This window comes from Serinus canaria, chromosome 5 (genome assembly GCF_022539315.1).
Source record: "Serinus canaria isolate serCan28SL12 chromosome 5, serCan2020, whole genome shotgun sequence".
In the NCBI taxonomy this organism is placed as follows: Eukaryota; Metazoa; Chordata; class Aves; order Passeriformes; family Fringillidae; genus Serinus; species Serinus canaria.
Genome location: NC_066319.1, coordinates 59,836,758 through 59,858,435, shown reverse-complemented (window position 1 = coordinate 59,858,435; position 21,678 = coordinate 59,836,758). Strand labels below are relative to the sequence as shown.

Genomic DNA, 21,678 nt, shown 5'->3' with positions numbered 1-21,678 from the left:
GCATTGAAGTCTGGCTGTTCCAGGGAGTGTCACTGCTGGGGCCACATCTGGAGAAGCCACTGCCCCTTGGCTGCAGGCAGCTGGCTGGCTCCAGCCCCTGGAAGGAGTCCTTTGCCTGGCCATGGAAAACCATTAGGACTTTGAGCAGGGTCCAGGCCAGCTGGACACGATCTGCAGCCTTTGAGGAGCTTCCCGTGCCAAAATGTGGCTTTTCTTTGAAGCTCAAACACCTCCACGGCTCTCCAGGGAAACTGGGAGCTGCAGGGGCCAGCAGCTCCTCTGCCTGGTGAGATCCCAGCTGGGACGTCACTCCCATGGGGAATGGTGGCATTTGGTGGCACCTCGGAGGTGGCAACGGGCACAGGGGGCAGGAGGTGAGGGAGGGAAAGGGAGGAAAGCCTTGCTGCTCCATGAGACCTTTGGGAGCTGTTGAAAATCCAAACCACAGGCCCTGAGAATCCTCTGGGCAGGGAAGGAGGAGCTGCCAGGCTTCCTGCAGCCTTTAGGATGCTAAAAAGTGAATTTTCCTGACTCCCTGAGCCAGACTGGCATGAGACAGTTAAAAAATGGCAGCTGGGAAGAGCTGGAGTCCTTGTCCTGGCCTTGGGAGCAGAATCCTGCTGGTGTGGGCATCCCTGTGGCTTTGGGAGGAGCTAGGAGCCTTAGAGGGGGTGGGAACAGGGATTGGGATGGGGATGAGGAAGAGGAGGGAGACAAGGAAGGGGACGAGGATAAGGATGGGGACCATGATGGGGATGGGGTCAGGGATGAGGATGGGGAGGTTGGAATGGGACAGAGACAGGGATGGGGACAGGAACAGGGATGGGTATGGAACAGGGATAAAGATGGAGACAAGGATGGGGATGGGGATGGGACAAGGATGAGGATGGGCAATAGAGAATGAAAAGGAAGGTGAGGAAAGGAGCAAGGATGGGGATGTGGATGGGCACAGGAAGAGGTTTTGGGATGTAGATGGGATAGGGATGAGGATGGGGACGAGGATGAGGCTGGGGACAGGATATGGATGGGGACAGGGACAGGCTGTGCTCGCCCACACCCTGTGCTGGGAAGGGAGGTGGCACAGGGACCCTGTAATCACTTCCATGTGCCTCAGCAGAGCCTCTGGCTGCAGGGTCCATCCCTTCTCTCAGCTTGGGCATAAAAACAATCCAGAGCCATTTCCTGGGAGGCATTTTGGGCAGAAACAGATGTGCTGACATTATGGAAAAGGGGAAAGATCTGGGATGGGGCTGAGGATGGATCCGTCCCCACCCAGCAGACACTCCCAGTTGGAGTGTGCTAAAAATCCCAGTGCTAAACTGGGAACTCCAGGACAAGGCACTGGTCACACTCCTGCCAGATGTGGCTGCCAGCACCTCCCTGTCCTGCCCAAGGCTCACCTTCCCCTGGGCTCCCAGCGAGGAGCAGGAAAAGCAGAGGAATCCCTGGCTCAGAGGCTGCTGAGGCAGGAAATCCCGGCAGCCTCTCTCTCCCCCGAGCCTGGCAGCGCTGGAATCGCTGAGCACAGATAAGGGCAGCAGCAGGAAACGCTCACCTCTCCCGGGGCAGCCAGGAAAGGAAAGGAAAGGAAAGAAAAAAGCGCCATTCCCGGCGATGGGAGCGGGGCTGGGGGCTGCAGCACGCAGCAGAGGCTCTCAGGATGCTGCAGCGGGGCCGGCTGGGGCTTTGGGATGTCTGCAGGGCTGGGATGAGAGCAGGGATTCAGCCGGTGCTGGCACGGCTCGGCCAGCAGGGTCCCGCTGCCAGCTGGGTTAGTGGGTCACTGCAATAAAACCCTTGGAGCCTTTCTGCCCCTGGAGATGGGAAACCAGCCCTCCCCAAGCTCAGGGGATTGGCAGGAAGGGCCAGGAAGCCCTGCCTTGGATGGGGCTGTGCACCCTGGGCTCCCTGGAGCAGCACCAAAAAGGGGTTTGGCCTCATGTCTAAGAAAAGGATCAGTCTCTGGGGACCCCTCTCACAGAATCATGGAATGGCTGAGGTTGGAAAAGTCCTCTAGGATCATCCAGTCCATCCTTCCCCCCAGCACTGCCAAGGCCACCCCTGGCCCTGTCCCCAAGTGCCACATCCAGGTGGTTTTTAAATCCTTCCAGGATGGGGAATCCACCACTGCTCTGGGCAGCTGTGCCAGGGCTGGACAAACCAGGATAAACCATTTTTGTGAAGAATTTTTCTCAATATCCAATCCAAACCTCCCCTGGCACAACTTCAGGCTGTTTCCTCTTTCCTGTCCCTGTTCCTTGGGAACAGAGCCTGATCCCCACCTGGTTGTCCTCTCCTCTCATGGAATGATAGAAAGAAAATTCCTCCATCCTTGATAACTGGAATCTGCTGGATAATACCAGCCAAATGTGACAGCAGCACTTCTGAGGCTCTGTAAAACCAGAGAGAGCAAACCCAGACGCCATCAGCTGCTCCCTGGCCCAGGAAGGTCTCCTGGCACAGCCTGGTTTGAGCCCAGCCCCCAGGAGCCATCTGGGAACCCCCATCCAGTGCCCCTTTCCAGCAGCAGGAACAAGCTCTGAGCGGTGCCAAGGACAAAGGGACACTCTCTGGGTGGCTGTGCCCTCCTCTGGGGTGGCTCTGCATCCCTTCAGGCCATCCTGAGGGATTTCTCCATCTCCCTGCCTACCCTGGGGCTGTTTCCTTTCCTGGGAGCATCCTGAGGGAGCTGACAGCAGGGCAGGTCCCCCCCAGCACAGCACCCAGCTCTCCACATCTCCATTTTTGGGAACACTTCTCATTCATTTTCCTCTCAGTTCCTTGACTCAGCTTTGCCTCATGACTCAGCAGCTCCTGGTCCTGGCCCGCTGCAGGGACACAATTCCCAAAGGATCCAGAGATAGATTCACTTCCTAAAGGATCCAGGGATGGATTCAGTTCCCAAAGGCTCCAGGGATGGATTCACTTCCCAAAGGATCCCGAGATGGACTCACTTCCCAAAGGACCCAGGGATGGATTCCCTTCCCAATGGATCCAGGGATGGATTCACTTCCCAAAGGATCCAGGGATGGATTCACTTCCCAAAGGATCCAGGGATGGATTCCCTTCCCAAAGGATCCAGGGATGGATTTCCTTCCCAAAGGATCCAGGGATGGATTCACTTCCCAAAGGATCCAGGGATGGATTCCCTTCCCAAAGGATCCAGGGATGGATTCACTTCCAAGTGGATCCAGGGATGGATTCCCTTCCCAAAGGATCCAGGATGGATTCACTTCCCAAAGGATCCAGGGATGGATTCCCTTCCCAAGGCTCCAGGGATGGATTCCCTTCCCAAGGATCAGGATGGATTCACTTCCCAAAGGATCCAGGGATGATTCCTCCCGTGGATCCAGGGATGATTCCCTTCCAAGGATCCAGGGATGGATTCCCTTCCCAAAGGATCCAGGGATGGATTCCCTTCCCAAAGGATCCAGGGATGGATTCCCTTCCCAAAGGATCCAGGGATGGATTCACTTCCCAGTGGATCCAGGGATGGATTCCCTTCCCAGTGGATCCAGGGATGGATTCACTTCCCAGTGGATCCAGGGATGGATTCCCTTCCCAAAGGATCCAGGGATGGATTCCCTTCCCAAAGGATCCAGGGATGGACTCACTTCCCAAAGGATGCAGGGATGGATTTCCTTCCCAGTGGACCCAGGATTTGCTCAAGGACAGCCACCCATGCTGAGGTGATTTCCCACCCTCCAGCCATGACCCAGCACGGATCTTTCTGCTCAGGGCATCACAGGTGTTGTGGCAGAGAGGTTTTCCTTATGGAGAGCTGGAATTATGGGGTCCAGAACTAGATTTTTATAAAAAGAGGGTTTCTTGGCAACTTGGCTGGAGCAGAAAGGTGGGAAAAGGTTTCAGTGCATGGAGAGGAGGAAAACCAAGTTGGATGAGGCTCAGAGCAACCAGGTCTAGTGGAAGCTGTCCCTGCCCCAGGCAGGGGCTGGAATGGGATGAGATTTAAGGTCCCTTCCAACCCAAACCATTCTGGGATTCCAGGATTATGCAGCTGGGAGGATTCAGCAGCTTGGTGGAGCTCAGATCTCCCAGCACCCTGAGGAGCTGAAGACTCACAGGATGGAAAAACATGGAAAAAACCATTCTGAGCCATCTGAGCCCCAGCCCAAAGAAACACTCCAGGTTTTACAATGTATTTTAAGACACAAAGGTAAAGAAAAGGGGTTTTTTAATTTAAATCTCTGGGGATCTCCTTTCTTCCTTCCTTCCTCTCTCTAAATATTGCTGCAAGGCTGTTTTTGCTCCAGCAGCTGCCGGATGAGCGTGAGGAGCCCTGCGAGGCACAGAGAGAGCTTGCAGGGAGCTCCCAGCCCTGCCTGGCTCTGGCTGATTCCTGCTCCCCAAGATTAGCCAGGAGTTCCTTATTTGGTCCAGGCTCCAGCAAATTCCCTGGCAGAGGGGATTGCATCTGCAGGGAGAGCAGCCCGGATGGGTTTGTGCTGGGGCATCTGTCAGGAGGGAGCAGAGATAAAATCAGAGTTCAGAGCAGAGAGAAAATCAGAGTTCAGAGCAGAGAGGAAATCAGGGCTCAGAGCAGAGAGGAAATCAAGGTTCAGAGTAGAGATCAAATCAGGGCTCAGAGCAGAAAGGAAATCAGGGCTCAGAGCAGAGAGGAAATCAGGGCTCAGAGCAGAGAGAAAATCAAGGTTCAGAGCAGAGAGAAAATCAAGGTTCAGAGCAGAGAGAAAATCAGGGGTGTTTCCAGGGAATCTCTGTTTGTCCCTGCAGCACAGAGCAGTCACACCTTGCCTGTCCCCACCACTCTCCAGAGCACAGAACCAGAGCAGAATCACAGAATTCCCAGAGCTGGAAGTGCCCCCAAAGATCAGAGCCCAGCTCCCGTCCCTGCACAGACACTCCAACAATCCCACCCTGGGCATCCCTGGCAGCTCTGTCCAAACACTCCTGGAGCTCTGGCAGCCTCGGGAATGTCACCACTCCCTGGGCAGCCTGGGCAGTGCCAGTGCCCTTAGGGGAAGAAAATTTTCCTGATGTCCAACCTAACCCCCCCCAACACAGGTCTGATCCTGCCCCATCCCAGGGCTCTGACCCCAACATGTGCTGGGCTGAGCTGCTGCAGCTTTGAGAGCTTTCCTTGGGTGTTTATATCCAGAACCAAGAGTTTGCTGCAGAATTAGGCTTTATTTGTTGCATGGATTAGGTGCCCCTGGAATCTGCCCAGCTTCTCCCCAGCTGGACCTGGACAGGGAATCCTGGAATGGTTTGGGTTGGAAAGGACCTTAAATCCCATCTCGTTTCACAGCCAGGGACAGGACACCTTCTCCTGGATGAGCTCCTGGGGAAGCTGGGATCCCACAGCCTGCCCTGGGAGCGCCCTCAGAGATGGGAATCAGCCCTTCCCACAGCCCTAATGTTAAAAATAGGTTAGAAGCTGTTGTAAAATAGCTGATAGATGGTTAAGCATGTACTGTTAGTTTGGTTATTGTATTGTAGAAGGAGTTAGAAGGGTAGCTATAGGAAATACAGTGCTCAAGGTACCATAACACACCTCAGTGAAGTGCACCATGAACCAGCCTGGACAGAACTGTCATGGCCAATCAATCACCTTAAACCTTCATGCAAATGAAGGATCCAAAAAGAAACCAATCCCAAGGGACACAGCACGGGGTAAAAAGGGGCTCCTGACCCCTGAATTGTGCTGCTCCCTCTGGGACATCGAGGATGGAGCAGCGCCGGCGCTGGGGCTGCTCAGCAGCGATGGCCCCGAGGGAGCAGCACAATTCCGTGGGTCAGGAGCCTCTTTTTATCCTGGTTTTTGTCCCTTTGGATTGGTTTCTTTTTGGATCCTTCATTTGCATGAAGGTTTAACGTGCTCGATTGGCTCATGACAGTTCTGTCCAGGCTGGTTCGTGGTGCACTTCCCTGAGGTGTGTTATGGTACCTTGAGTACCAGATTTCTCATAACTACCCTTCTAACTCCTTCTACAATACAATAACCAAACTAACAGTACATGCTTAACCATCTATCAACTATTTTACAACAGCTTCTAACCTATTCTGAACACTAACAAATCCAAGTCTCCCCCCAAAACCTCTTTCCAGCTCATCTCTCCTGGCCTGACCTCCTGGGGCCTCCAGCCCTGACCCCTGCAGCCCCGGAGGGCTTGGGGGGGGTAGCTAATCCCAGCAATTAGCCTCGTTCCCTGCATTTATCTGCTTCCTGCCTTTGTCTGCCCCTGACGGCTCCTCAGAGCTAATCCTCTCCCGGCCGCATTTCCCCGGCTCCATCTCCCCTGCCAGCCTTTGTCCCGCGGAGCCTCTCGGGGCTGGGTGAAGAGGTTATTGCCCCTCGACACGTGTCCCCTGCGTTTGCTGTCGCCAGAATGCAGCGGCCAGCAGCGCCGAGGTCACGGGCCCGGCAGGACCCGCTCCGGCTGCGGGAGGATGGATTTGTTCTTTAAATTAAAGACGGATGCAGCGCCGGCGGCGTTTCAGGCTAAAAGGGATTTTAGGGCTGAGCGATCCAGCTAAATGGGGACAGAGGGCTTGGGGGAGATGGAAATTCAATGGGAAATCGCGGGACACATGGGCAGCACATTTGGGAGCTGCCTGCTCCGCCCAGCCCGGTCCTCGGGACGGGCTGTGCTCCCACGGGGAGCTCCGCGGACACACGGACATCCAGAGGGATGGAAATCCTCCCATGTGTGGGGTTCACAACCTTTCCATGCCTAAGCAAGGAGCCAGCCCGCTTGGATTTAATTATTATGTTTCCTGAGATTTTATTTTATTTTTTTAGTTCAGGATTCTTCTCCCCTTAAACTGAGATTCAACTCTTTTGAGGATTTTTTCCCCAAGGAGGTATGGGCTGCTCATGAAGGAAGAAAAAAAGAGATGGAGGGGAAAAAAGGATGGAGGGAAAGAAGGATGGACTTGTGTTGAAAGGGACCTTAAGAATCATCCCATTCCACCCCTGTCATGGCAGGGACACCTTCCTCTATCCCAGATGCTCCAAGCCTCATCCAGCCTGGCCTTGGGCACTTCCAGGGATCCAGGGGCAGCCACAGCTGCTCTGGGCACCCTGTGCCAGGGCCTCCCCACCCTCCCAGTCAGGAATTCCCAGTTCCCAACCTCCCATCCATCCCTGCCCTCTGGCACTGGGAGCCATTCCCTGTGTCCTGTCCCTCCATCCCTTGTCCCCAGCTCTCCTGGAGCCCCTTTAGGCTCTGAGCTTTCCCTGGAGCCTTCTCCTCTCCAGGTGAGCCCCCCCAGCTCTCCCAGCCTGGCTCCAGCCCTCGGAGCAGCTCCAGGTCCCTCTGATGCTGGAGGCAGCACCTTCGGTGGGACGGGCCGGGTGGCGCTGGGCACGGCGGGGAGGGGAGGGAAAGGAGCGGGGTGGGGCGGGGAGCGGGGCCGGTCCCGGTGACCCCGGTGATCCCAACAGTCCCGGTGATCCCGACAATCCCGGTGATCCCAGAAATCCCGGTGATCCCAGAAATCCCGGTGATCCCGGTCGCGGCCGCCGCCTGCCGCCCGCAGCGGGACGCGCAGCCCGCACCGATGGGACACACGCACCCGCGGGACCCCTCGCTGTGCCCCCGCACCCCCCGGTGCTCCCTTCTCCGGACAAATCCCCCCCACACCCCTCAGACACCCCGGGGTGGCACAGCCGGGACCCAGGGGATGGTCAGAGCCGCACCCCGGACACACACCGGGGCCATCAAAGGGGGGGGACAGGAGGGTGGAAGGAGCGAGGGGAAGGGGGGAGGGAGAGAGGGGGAGGGAAGCGGAAGCTGGAAAGGGGCAGGGAGGACACGGGGAAGGGAGGGAACAAGGGACAATGGCAGGAAAAGGGAAGGGAACAGGAAGGCGAAGGAGGAGCCGAGGCACGGGAAGGAACGGGACGGGAGAAGGGCGACTGGAGACGGGAAGGGACGACGGGCAGGGCCGGCAGGGCGCAAGGGCACGGGACGAAGGTCCGGGGAGAAGGGAGGTGACGGGCTGAGGACGGAGTGAGGGACAGGAAGGGAAGGGAAGGGACCCGTGGCCGGGACAGGAGTCTCATTCCGGTGGCCGGGCACGGGCAGAAGCGGAAGGGAAGGTCGCAGTAAGGGATGGAAGGGAAGTCCAAGGGTCGGCATGACAGGGGGTCACTGTGGTGTCGACAGCTCCTGGAGAGTTATTCCCCTCGGACCTATGGTCGCACCCCGTTTTTCCTTGTACTTTTTACCTTTCCTCTTCTTCTTCCCCGTTTCTTCCTTTCCTTCCTTCTTCCTTTCTCCCTCACCTCCCTCCCATCCCAGGGGATCCCTCCTGCTTCCCGCCAGTTCCAGGTCCCCTCCTGTCCCTCCCTGCCCCCAGCCCTGCCCGGATCCCTCCCCGCGGCTCCTCCTCGGTTGTGCTGGAAACGCCACGGAGCCCAAACCCACTTTCCTTCTCCTTCCCGGCCATCCCTGGCCCGGGACAAACCCTTGTGCAACGCCCGGGCCAGCGTTGCTCCATCTCCCCTCCTGCCCAGCCCTCCCTCCGCGCCGCTTTCTGCTCTCCCTCCCCTCCTCTTCCTGCCCTCGCAGGGGTGGGATGCGATGCCGGCAGCCCCTGGAGCCCTCCCAGGGCACAATTCCCAATTTCCCAGGGTTTTTATTCCCCCCCGGGCCCAGCCCGCAGCTGGAAGCAATCGGCGGGGCTGCGGCGGGTGACTCAGAGCGGGGCTGGTGCCTTCCCCAAGAGGAGGGACCGCGCAGCAAAAGTCCCCTCTGCTGGCGACACTGTCGCAGGCAGGATGGCGGGACGTGGGGAGCAGCGCTGGCTGCGTTTATCAAATTAAATCGGGGGCTTTGGGCGTGTATAAGATGCTCGGTGCATGTTCCCAGAAAAAAAAACCCAAACCAAACAAAAAAAAAAAAAACAAAAAACAAAACTATAAAAGCCCCAAAACCAACCAAACAAAAGAAACAAACAAACAAACAAGAAAACTAGAACAAAGAAGAAAAAGAATAAAAAACCCTAAACAAACAAAGAAACCCCAAAACAAAACCAAAAGAAAGAGAAAGAACAAAAAAACCCCAAACAAAGAAACTCCAAAACCAAAACCAAAAGAAACCAGAAAAAACCAAAAAAAATCCACCCAAAATAAAACCAAAACAAACAAACAAAAAAATCCTCAAAAAAAAAAAACCAAAACAAAACAAAAAAAAACCCCAACAAAAGACCAACAAAAAAAAAGACCAAACCCAAAAAACTCAAAAAAGCCCAAAGAAACAAAAAACCAAGCAAACAAAAAACCCCAAACAAACAAAAAAAACCCAAAACCTCACTGTTCTAAGGGATGGAAAACCCTGGGGTGTCCCCAGGGTGAGGGTTCCCCATCCCTGTGCCCCCATCCCTGGGTGCCACCCCGAGCTCCCAGCGCATCCTTTTGGCAGCGGCAGCGCCTCCGGCCCCCACCAGGGAGCTGTGAATCCCCAAATCCCAAAATCCCAAATCCCCAAATCCCAAATCCCGCCGCCTGGAAAGAGGGAAAGGCTGAAATCCTGTTCAGTCTGGGGGAAGGAGCCCGGGGAGGGTCCTCGGGAAGGGGAGCGAGGCTGGGATGGGGCTGGAAGCTCCAGGCGGGGGTGACCCAAAGCTCCCAGGCAAGAAAGAGGCTTTTCCCAGGCTGGGAATATCCAGCAGGAGCTGCCAAAGCCTCAATTCCCGGCCCTCCAAAACCCTCCTCGGGCTCTAAGTGAGGTTTTTCAAACACCGGGATAAACACTTCCCAAAGGAGCGCTGAGCTGCGGGAAGAAAATCCCGTGCTCCTGACAAAGAACAGGCGGGCACGGCTCCTCCGGGCGGCAGCGGCTCTTTGGGAAAAGCCAGGCTTGGAAAAAACTCGGCACAGCAGCAGGGCAGGAGCTCCTCACCAAATTCTGGCAAGGAAAAGCTGGAAGGAGTCAACAAAAGTTTTGGAGAAAAAAAAAAATCAAAAAAAAAAAAAACCCCAAACAACTAAAATTCCTTGCGGATGCTTCAAGTTTTTCCAGCTCCTCATTTGTCTCTGGGTTTTGTGGCTGCTTTTTCTTCCGTTTTGGGTTGTTTTTATTCCGTTTTTTTTTTCCCCCTCCTCTCCTCCAGGAATGTGACCAGCCAGAAGAGGGTCACGTCGGAAGAGTGACGAACGAACGGGGGAGATTCGTCACCCGTGGTGATGAGACTTTCTCCAAATAATTTTCCCCTCCTCTAATAGCCGCAAATTATGCAAATGAACCCGAAAAGAGCTAAATGGGGATTTGATGGAACCCGGCTGCCCACGCCCGGCTCTCTCCCAGCGGAGATGAGTCTGTGGTTACATTCCTGGCTGGACACCTTCCCCAGCCCGAGCCTGGCTTGAGGGATCCATCCCTCTCCACAGGGAAGGACGGGCACTTGTTGGAGCCCTGCACACTGAGAATTTTCTGTGTTTAAAGGCACAGACCCTCAAGAGAGCCAGAAGAAGGATCAGCCTCCTTAAAACCTCCATCTTGCTTTATATTATTACATTCTAAACCCTTAAACTCTGAGATTCCCACCCTGTGACATTACACACTTCTATTCAAACCCCACACCCACAATCCCAGTTCTGCATTCCATTTTGGAAGCTTCTCCAGGGCCTCAGGTCAAATGCAGTGTTCTCTTGAGGGTTTGTGCCTTTGAACAGAGAAAATCTAAACCTCTCAGCATGCAGGGTTCCAGCAGGCACTGTGCCTGGCCATCCTCAGCAGCAGGGGAAGGAATCCAGAGCAGGTGAAATCATCCCCTGCCCACCTGCTCTGACACCCCCAGCCACACCTGCACTGGTGGTACCTCCTGTGCCTGCTCCCAGAGCATCAGAGCCACCCTGATGGTCCCAAAAAGTCCCTTCTCCATCCCCATGCAGCAGTGCAGGGTCAGGAGCAGCAGCACCCCCTGATCTTTCGGGGTTTCCAGCCACAGCTGGTGCAATCCAGGGCAGCACCCACCTCCAGAAGGGGATGGGTTTTGTCTCAGTTCTTCCTCCTCCTCTTGCCAAGAGTTGAATTGCCACTGACCTTGGCCTTCTGGTGGCTGTGAAGGGACTTTCCCGTGCTGGGGGAGCAGCCCAGAACTGCAGTCTCTTCCCCATCAGAGCAGATGTGGGAGTGTGCAGGGTCATGGCTCATCTGGCAGCTGATCCCATCCCTGGGATGGTCACAGAACCCAGAACGGTTTGGGTTGGAAGGGATCTCAAAGCCCACCCAGTTCCAACCCCCTTCCATGCCAGGGACATCCTCCACCATCCCAGGGTGCTCCAAGCCCTGTCCAGCCTGGCCTGGGGCACTTCCAGGATCCAGGGGCAGCCACAGCTGCTCTCCCCCCTGGTATTTGCATCATCACAGCAGGAATGGCACCAGTTGCTCCAGGGATCAGGACAGACACTGCGCTCCCACTAAATCACCTCTCCAGAGGTGCTGGGCTCTCCTTCCCAATCTCCAGCCTGGGGAAAACCTGATCCCACCACATCTTCTTTCCCCCACTCCCTGCTGCTGGGACTCCCACAGTGACCAGAGTGCAGGGTCAGCTCAAGGCACTGGGTGTTTTCCAGGAGCTATTTTGGAGGATACCATTCGGATTGCTTCCCAGGGCAGCCTGAATTTCCTCTCCCCCGGGGCCCCAGGCAGGAAGCAGCCTCTGGGTTCACGCTCAGCCCTAATGAGGGCAGCACTTCAACACCGACCTGGGTGAGAGCTGAGCTACCACGAGTTTTATCTTGATTTCTTCCGGACCTGGGACTTTCCCTTGCACTGCCACAAACAGTCCGTGCCCTCACTGCTGGAGGAATCACCAGTTACAAGAATGACAGCCCACCACTAAAATCTGCCATGCTGGTGTTTGGCCCCACAAACCTCCTTTCCCACTCCTGCTGTCATCTTGATATTTCCCTGTGCTTCGTGTACACTCATCCAGAGCAGCAAAGAGAGCTCTGAAAGCAGACAGGCACGGTTTCATGCTTATTCATCATCACATGCATCCTGCAAGCCGCTGTGTGTGTTTTTTGCAGCCGTGGTGCTGCCGTCGGAGTTGCTTTTCCTGGAAGGAGCTCCGGGGGCTCCTCCCGGAGTTTGCTGCTGGGACAGAGGAGCACTGCCAGGGGCTGGGTGTCAGCGGCACACGGCACACCTGCGGGATGGGCTGCAGGCAGATGTGGCACCTGCTCATACCCTAGAATCCCAGAATTGTTTGGGTTGGAAGGGATCTCAAAGATCATGCCGTTCCTCCAGCTGCGGGCAGGGACACTGTGCACTGCTTTGGCTTCTGTGCCGCGACACCCCCAGGGAATCAGCCCCAGCACCTTTCCCTGTCACCCCGGGGGCTCAGCCCCAGCCCTGGTCCCTGACACCCCTCCAGGGGCTCGGTCCCCCCTCTCCGTAACTCCCCCACCGTGCTCGGACCCAGCTCCCCCACCCGTAACCCTCCCGGGGCTCCGCCCTGTCCCCTCTCCGGCACCCCCCACCCCGAGGGGCTCAGCTCCAGCTCCCTCCCCTCCAGTGTCTGATCCCAGAGTCCCTCACCCTGACCCCCGGCACTCACCCCCGGCCCCTTCCCCTCCCTCTTGCCGGAGCCTCGCTTCTCCCGGGGGAGCAGCGCAGTCCCCCCCGCCCCGCAGCCGAGCTCCGACGGCCGGGGCGGGCCGGGCGGCGAGAAGGGGCTGTACCAGGGGCCGTGCCCGGTTGCACCGCACCTCCTCCTCCTCCTCCTCCTCCTCCTCCCGCCTCCCTCTCTCCGCGGCGAGGGGACAGTCGCCAGCGGCAGCCGCGGCGCGGTGCGATCCAACCATCCCATCGCATCCCGGTACGATCCATCCATCCCACCGCATCCCGCTGCGGGACATCCATCCATCCATCCCATCGCATCCATCCCATTCCCCCGGTGCTGTGCGGGGTTCAATCCCATCCCGGTTCGTGGGGATATCCACCGCAGCCAAGCGCCGCGCGGGCCGTCCCGAGGCGGAGCGGGGCATCCCTCGCCGCGCATCCCGGAGCGGGGCATCCCATGGAAGCCGAGGGTTACCGCTGCCGCAGCAGCCGCCACATCGAGAGCGGCCAGTCGGCCGTGCCCAGCTCGGTGCTGTTCGCCGCCGGCCTTTTGGGGAACGTCCTGGCTCTGCTGCTGCTGGGCCAGCACCGCCGGCGCTCCCGCTCGCCCGGGGGCCGCCCGCCGCGGGTCTCGGCCTTCTACGTGCTGGTCACGGCGCTGGCGGTCACCGACCTGCTGGGCAAGTGCCTGATCAGCCCCATGGTGCTGGCAGCCTACGCCTACAACCGCAGCCTCAGCGAGCTGGGGCCGGGCGGCCGCGGCGAGGAGCAGCCGGGGGTGCTCTGCCAGCTCTTCGCCTTCCTCATGGCTTTCTTCGGGCTGGCCCCCACGCTGCTGCTGCTGGCCATGGCTCTGGAGTGCTGGCTTTCCCTGGGCCACCCCTACTTCTACCGGCGGCACCTGACCCGCCGCCTGGGCGCCGCGCTGGGGCCGGCGGCCGCGGGGCTGTGCGCGCTGTTCTGCGCGCTGCCCCTGCTGGGTTTTGGGGAGCCCATGCAGTACTGCCCGGGCACTTGGTGCTTCATCCGCATGGCCGGCGGTGGTCCGGGCCAGCTGGGCTTCCCCGTGCTCTACGCCAGCCTGATGGGCTTGCTGGTGCTGGCCATCGTGGCGTGCAACGTGAGCAGCATGCGGCACCTGTACGGCATGGCCCGCAGGCAGCCCCGCCGCGGGACCCCCCCCGCCGCAGCCCCGCGCATGGAGGAGCTCGACCACCTCGTCCTGCTGGGGCTCATGACCGTCCTCTTCACCGTCTGCTCCCTGCCGCTCATCGTGAGTAATCCCAGCGCCCCCCCGGCTCCGGGAAAATCGCCCTGCCCCTGGGAGGGTGGGGGGGCTGCTTTGGTGCCTCGCAGGGGGTCGGTCAGTGCGTGAAATCCCTTGGGAAATATCCTGTCCTCAGCACCTTGCTCTAGCAGGGGGGTTGGATTGGTGATTTGGCCCCATTGGAATAGCCCCCCACCCTGTCCATGGGGGTCAGGCACCCTGGAATTTTCCCCCCACCAGCCCCTGTCCCTGGGAGTGTGGGTGGCTGCTTTGGCCCCCCTCAAATTTTCATCACCCCACGCCTCAGGGGTTGGTTGGTGCATTAATCCATTTGGAAAAATATCCTTTCTCAGCACCATCTCCTCACAGGGAGATTGGATTGATGATTTGCCCCCCTTGGAATGGTCCCTGACCCTGTCCATGGGGCTCAGGGTGTTGTTAAAGCACCCTGGAATATTCCCCCCACCAGCACCACTCAGTCCTGGAGAGGTCAGAGCTCTGATTTTGGGATAAACCCTGACACCACCACCAGCTCCTGGGGGACAAGGCTTTGGCTCCTTCTAAATCCTCCTTCTAAATCCCCCTTCTAAATCCCCACTCTGCCCACAGGGACCGGGTTATTGCCTAAAACTCCTTGGAATAACCCCCCCCCCACCACCACCCCCCACTCCCAGGGGTCAGGCGTTGTTTAGGTCCCTTGGAATAAACTCTGGAACCACCCCCCACTCCTGGAGATGCCAGGAGATCATTGCTTTAGTCCCTTGTGGGTAACCCACCCCTGCCACTCTCTAGGATCCTCTCCAAGGATCAGGTTATGACTTTAATCCCCTTGGAATAAATCCCCCCTGGCTCCACTATCCCATTCTGGGATGTTGTCCACCCTCGACACAAGCACCACATCCCCAGTCCTCAATTTATTTAAATTAATTAAGTTAAATAAATTTATATAATAATAAATAAATAAATATATTTTAATTAAAGGTTATCCTATAACCCTCATGGAATAACCCCCCCCAGCACCACCACCCTGTGCCAGAGGTTCTGGTGGGAGGGGTCAGATAATTACTTTGTCCCCCCTCTGAGTGTCCCCCACCCTATGCCAGGGATCTGGGTGTTGCTTTAACCCCCATGGAATAATGTCCAACACCCATCCTGGGATGGGGGAATTAATTCATTGTTTAATCCTCCTGGAATAACCACAACAACCCCATCACCCTGTCCTGGGGGTTGATTTATTGCTCAAATTTCCTTGGAATATTTGCCCCCCTCCCCACCTCTGTCCCAGGCAGGGCCATTCCATTGCCCCTCCCTGGAATACCCAATCCCAGCACCACATCCCACCACATGAGGGGTCAGCTCATTGTTTTAACCCCCAAAAACAACCCCCCCCATCATCATCACTCTGTCCCAGAGGCGTTGGAGGGCTCAGGTAATTATTCCAGTCCCAGCTGAGTGTCCCCTCCCCATCCCAGGGGTAAATTTGCTGCTTTAACTCCATTGGAATTACACCCACCCCCACGCCATCACCACCCCTCTGTTCCTCTGAGGGTGCCCCTGAGGGGTTTAAGGTTTGGGAGGGGGGTGTCAGTTCCTTGCATCAGACCCCTCAATTACCCCCCATCCCCACCCCTATCAGACCCTTCAAAGCCCCCCATTCCCATTCTGTCAGACCCTTCAATCCCTCCATCCCCACCCCTATCAGACCCCTCAATTGCCCCCCATTCCCACCCTTATCAACCCTTCAAAACCCCCCATTCCCACCCTCATCACCCCCTCAGTAACCCCCATCCCCACCCCCGTGTCCCAAAGCTTCTGGGCAGATCCAGCTCCCTGTGATCCCCCTGAAATCCTCTCACTTCTTCCCCAGGGATGGGAGCCCCCTGGCAGGAGGGAGCCCTCTCTGCCCCCTTTGTCCCCCACTCCTGGGTCAGACCCTGCAGTTCCACCTTTCCATGGGTCAGACCCTGCAGTTCCACCTTTCCATCACCCTCTGCAGGCAGAGCTGGGGCCACAGGCGGGGCCACCCCAAAATCAGGGTGGGAGCTGTGCATGGGTGACAATTTCCACATCCTCTTCCTGTCACTTCTGGAACCACACCATGAGGTGTCAGCCACCCACAGCCCTGGCACAGCTGGGCTCAAACTGGTTTTGTGACCAGCCCAGGATGGATCCCTGCTGAGTTATCCAATGGATAGATCCAATCTCCATGGCAGGGGGATCAGCACAAGTGGGGTGCCCCAGCCTTGGGGACAGAGCAGCACCTGCCAAGGTTGGATGATTCCTTCATCCATGAAGAAGTCCTGGTCACTGGGACCACATTTCCACCTCTAACATCCTTGTCCTGATAGGATGTGCTATCCCTGAGCCACAACCAGCCCCACTCCCAGCTGGATCCACAACCCACAGCACACCCTGATGCCATCCATGGGGTTACAGCTTTTGCTGCCCTGTGAATATTTTTCCCCCCACCATACCAAGACCTCCCTTAACTCCCCTCTATTTCCTTCCCTGACTTTCTCCCATTTCCTGGGTTTTTTTTTTTTTGCCAGATCCGAGCCTACATGGGAGCTTTTGCTGCCGATTTCAATGAGAACGCCGACCTGAGCGCGCTGCGCTTCCTCTCCGTCAACTCCATCGTGGACCCCTGGGTCTTCATCATCTTCCGCACCTCCGTCTTCCGCTCCTTCGTGCGCCGCGTCTGCCGCCGCCTGGGCTCCCGCAGAGCCTCTCTGAAGGGCTCCAGCCCTGCTGGTGACAGCCAGTTCTGTCCCCCGGGCTGCCGCAGGACAGCTCCGCCGCCGCTCGGCATCCCTTGAGCGCCGCGCTGCTGCAGAAGCCGGCGGCTGCTGGCGAGGATGAGGAGCGAGCCTTCGGCCCCGCAGCCCTGCCCTGGAGCATCCCGAGGCGCCACAGGGCGGTGGCAGGGCTGGGACAGCGTCCAGCTCGCTGCGAGGGACGCCGTGAAGGGTTTCTGTGCCCTCCCCAGGCTGCGTTTTGCCCCGGAGAGGATCTGGGATCTCCTGAGATCCGGGAATATTCCGAGCAGCAGCGTTTTGTGGAGGCTTTGGGGAGAGCCCGGCTCCAGGAAGGCAGAGGGGCTTTGGAGTGTGGTTCAGGGCAGTGGGGACGCACAGGGAGGGGAAGTGTGGCTGTGTCCCCCAGGAATAAAAGTGGTTCAGTGTTTCATCGCCTTGGCCTGTGCGTGATCCCACTCCGTGCCAAGGAATGGGTTTGGGGTGTCCCAGACTGGGTGAGGGGCAGGAGGGACTCAGAAATTCGAGCAGCAGTTCCTGGTGTGAGGAGGAGCTGGCTGCAGCTGGAATCCCTCCCTGGCACACCCTCCACCCCTGCCCTGGGTCTTCCCTATTCCCAAGGCAGGGCTGTGGTTTGTCCACCCTTATCTCTCTCTGGAGAACTCCCAGCACTGCTGTTGCATTTGTGCTCCTCAGCTGTACCTGTTCTGCTGTAATTATTTAAATTCAGTATTTACGACTGTCCTGAGCCTTAATGAGAGCAGTAATTGAGAGAACACAGAGCCCAAGCTCTGTGTGCAAAGCTCTCGGTGCCAGCGTGCAAGAGGGCAATCCTTTTAATGGAAGATCCATTTCCTCTCAACCACAGGTATTAACTGGATCTAATTTTTGCCTTAAGTGACCATTTAGGCCAAAAAAATTACGATGACCAATTGTTTAGTGCCCTTGGAGGAGACAGAGGGTATTTCTCTCCTCTGTTTAGCTAAGCCTTGCAAGGTGTAGCTGTGTTCCTGCCTGCTCTCATGTGATGTTTACTCTTGGTGTCAAACAGATTCTGCTTTTGAAGGAGCAATATCTTGGAGCTTTTTGGAGGTGACCTGATGGGGTTGGCTCTGGCTGTTGCTCCCAACTTCAGAAAAGGGCAGAGCTGTATTTGGGGATGTTTTGGGGGCTCCTGTGAGCTGCCAGCTCAGTGCCTCTCCTCGGGGTTTTCCGAGGAGAAAGGAAACGAGGGTTGGTTCATGGATTGGTTTCATGTTACTGCCATGGTATTGACTTGGAGATGGCTCACGTGGGGCTGCAGAGTCAACAGCACCCAGCCTGCTCCGTGGCTTTCCTGGGATCTGTTCCACTGCAGCCAGATGAGATAACAGCCCTGCAAAACTTTGTTGTTGTCCCCCTAAACTGGGATCTCCCCCCCCAAACATCTGTGCTCCACTCGGGACAGACGGAGCAGGCACAGCCAGGCTGGGAGTGTTTGATGTAGGATCATGGAATGGTCACTGGGGTGGGATAAGATTTCCAAGCTGAGGGCATTCTGGGTGTGCAGGGCATCATCTGCCCCTGGTGCCTGTGAGGATTCATCCCTGGAGAGGCCTTGGCCCAGGAAAAGTCCCTGGCCCATGACGTCATCCATGGAAATCAGTAATTAAACCAACACAAACCAAATCATTGTTCTTTATTAAGGTGTAAAAATAGACTCCCCTGAGCCCTGAGACCATGCAAACACCTCATCACTGACCCATCCATGATTTTATCATCTCAGGAAATAAACCATGGAGCCACAAGTGACCCTGCCATCCCTGCAGCATCCCTGCTCCCTGGCTGGGACTACACATTTCCCAGTGACCTTGACACGCTCCCCTGGCTGGAGCAGCACTTTTAATCGCGATCCTGCCCTTCCTGGTGTCCTGCCTGCTCTGGGAACAGACTTGGAGTCTCCAGCCAGGCGCTGCTGCCTCCGGGCGAGCCAAGCGGCGGCTGCAGCCAGAGAGGTTTGGGCTCGGCGCTGCAGCTTCCAGGAGGATAAATCCTCACTGCCGGCTGTTCCTGGGGCTGCCGTGTCCCCGTCCTCGCCAGAGATGGCAGCACGTCCCCAGCAAGGAGGAGCCAGGAGCCCACGGGTGTCCTCCACCCCAGGCTGGTCCCTTGGGCACCCCGTTTTTCAGTGCCTCAACACAGAATCACAGAATCAATCACAGAATCACAGAACAATGAGGCTGGAAGAGACCTCTAAGATCATCGAGCCCAACCTGTGCCCTGACACCTCAACCAGACCATAGCACCCAGTGCCATGGCCAGGCTTCTTAAAACACATCCAGAGATGGTGATTCCACCACCTCCCTGGGAAGAGCATTCCAGTGCTTTATTATTCTTTCAGTGATTTTTTTTTTCCTAAAACACGTACAGTTTGGGGCTTCAGGAGTTATGTGGAAGCTTAGATACCCTCCTTACTCAGTCTGGGAAAGATCAAAATAAAAGGGGAATATAAATGAAATAAGAACTGAAATGAAAAATCGCGACAACGCGCGGCTTGGTTGTAAATGTTGCTAAATAGGAAAAAAGCTCAGGGAGCTGCAGCTGAGGAGGGGAGAGCTGCTGTGGAGCCCTCCCTGATCGCATCCTCCCCCCAGGCTCCTGCAGTGCTCAGTCATTCCCCTGGGGACCCCTCCGTGCCAGCCCAGCCGTTCCCCAAGGGCCGGACCTGGCGCTTAATGGAGGCGATAAAGAGACGATAAAGAGTCGCTGCTCAGCTCGGGGCTGCAGCTCCACACCAGCGATGCTCTTCGGGGGAGCTCTGTTATGTCCCTGTCACCCTCCAGCACTGCCAGATGCTCTGTCCCACCAGCATCACCTCTCCCTGCATCCCACTCCTTTCCTGGACATAAATCACTCTCAGAGTGTTGGGTTTGGGTTTTTTCTCAGCTCACGAAATCCAAGCACAACTTTGCTCAAGCTCATTTCCCGACAAATTGTTTCGCTCTTGCAGAGAGCCCATGTTTGTTTTTTTTTTTCTTTTATTGCCTCCTGCATTTTTCAGCTGTTCTGCAAGCAGGGAGGCGCGTGCCTGGGCAGGCAGCAGTGCCAGGGCTGCCAGCAGCCCCAGCCAGCCCAGCAGTGGCTTCCTCTGGTTTTTAACCCATGCACCCAGGTCCTGGTACAGGATAAGGAGACAAGGCACCAAAACCTGGCCCAGTGCTCAGCCCTGCTTGGCCAGGATGGGAAGTGAGGCTGCTGGAAGCTCTGGAGCACGAGATAAGGGCTGGGGAGGTTTGGAAGAGAAGTGCTGTGTGGATTTGTTGAACACCAGTCAGGATGGGGGTTTGGTTCAAAAGGGGTGGAATCCACTCACCATAAACAGGTTTGGTTCAAAAGGGGTGGAATCCACTCACCATAAACAGGTTTGGTTCAAAAGGGTGAAATCCACTCACCATAAACAGGTTTGGTTCAAAAGGGTGAAATCCACTCACCATAAACAGGTTTGGTTCAAAAGGGTGAAATCCACTCACCATAAACAGGTTTGGTTCAAAAGGGTGAAATCCACTCACCATAAACAGGTTTGGTTCAAAAGGGTGAAATCCACTCACCATAAGCAGGAGGGCTGGACTCCTCCATGTCCCTGGTGCCAGAGCCACCCTTTAAAATCCACCAGGGATGGAGCAGGATCCCAGCACCCTCCCCAGCCACAGGCAGCAAACTCCAGAGGCTGAGCCCTCTCTATGAAGTTCATGAACTTTCCTACAAGCTCAGAGAGTTTTCTCCAACTGGGCCAAGCCTGGAAATCTTATTTTAGGGAAAACAATGCCAACAAACCTTGAGAGGATGTGTGAGGGGCTGGAGCGTGACCAGGGAAAGGAATGGAGCTGGGGAAGGGTCTGAAGCATCAGGAGCAGCTGAGGGAGCTGGGAAGGGGCTCAGCCTGGAGCAAAGGAGGCTCAGGGGGGACCTTGTGGCTCTGCCCAGCTCCTGCCAGGAGGGGACAGTCGGGGGGGTCGGGCTGTGCTCCCAGGGAACAGGGACAGGATAAGGAGAGACAGCCACAGGTTGTACCAGGAGAGGTTTGGATTGGATATTGGAGAAAACTTCTCTGCCCAGGGCAGTTCCCATCCCTGGAGGGATTTAAAAACTGTGAGGATGTGGCACTTGGGGACATGGGTCAGTGGTGGACTTGGTAGAGCTGGGGGAATGGTAGGGCTCAATGTCTTAGAGGACTTTTCCAACTTAAATAATTCTAGGATTTGATATGGCCTTCACTAGAGGCAGGACACGAGCTAAACATGGAAGCAAGGGGAAGAAAACAAACACTTCCCAAGGCAGGACAGATTGTACCAAGCAGCCTGTTCCTGGTTTCCAGCACACAAGGGGGAATGAAAAAAAAAACAAAAGCCCAGCAATTTTCCTATTATTGCAGAAAAATCCCATCAGAGACAACTGTCAGTGGAGAAGCCTGAAGCCCCAGAAGGGTATTTAAGGCTCCATTAGTCTGCCAGGAAAATGAGCTCCAGAAGAAGCCAAAACCCCTTCCTGAGCTGTGACACGGAATGCCAGAAAGGAGTGGGAGGCTGGGAAAACCCTTGGAGCACCCTACAGGGTGCCTGCTGCTTGGAAAAGGGCTCTGGATGGGCATTCTGCAGCTGCCTGGATGGATCAGGGCAGGATTCAGCCTCAGCTGAGTTTGTGGGAGGCACAAGGGAGGGCTGAACATGCCAGGGTGCCACCCAGCCCTCTGGGATCAAACAGAGGGGACATCAACAGATGTGTCCCTGTGCTTGGGTGCTCTGCTGGATCAGGACTGGAAGCAGGCTTGAAAAATCTCCTGGGATGTGTTTTCTTGGCTCACCTGTAGTGAGGTGGTCTGGGATGGCTAAAACATCATCCCCTCCATCCCACCCATTGGTCTGACCGTGGGAACAGAGCTGGGGCTGTGGCTTTGCTCACCCTCAGCTCGTCCTCCCCAGCACTCTGAAGAGTCCTTAGAGCTGAGTGAGAGGGGAAAGCAAAGCCAGGCCTGGGAGTGGCCCCTCAGAGCTGGAGGTGCTGTCACAAACCGCAGCTCCCCCGGCCCTGGGGTTTGTTGTGCCCCGTGTTTCCTTTGCGAAGT

At 56.5% G+C, this 21,678-nt stretch overlaps 1 protein-coding gene across 1 annotated transcript; it reads left to right on the top strand.

Moving 5' to 3' along the window:
- Window positions 1-12,744: 12,744 nt before the first annotated feature.
- PTGDR (prostaglandin D2 receptor) lies at window positions 12,745-17,010 on the top strand. The gene is made up of 2 exons (XM_018907050.3): window positions 12,745-13,830; window positions 16,374-17,010. Exons 1-2 carry the CDS (start codon window positions 13,015-13,017, stop codon window positions 16,638-16,640), a joined length of 1,083 nt encoding a protein of 360 aa, XP_018762595.3. The 5' UTR covers window positions 12,745-13,014; the 3' UTR covers window positions 16,641-17,010.
- The last annotated feature ends 4,668 nt before the right edge of the window (window positions 17,011-21,678 follow it).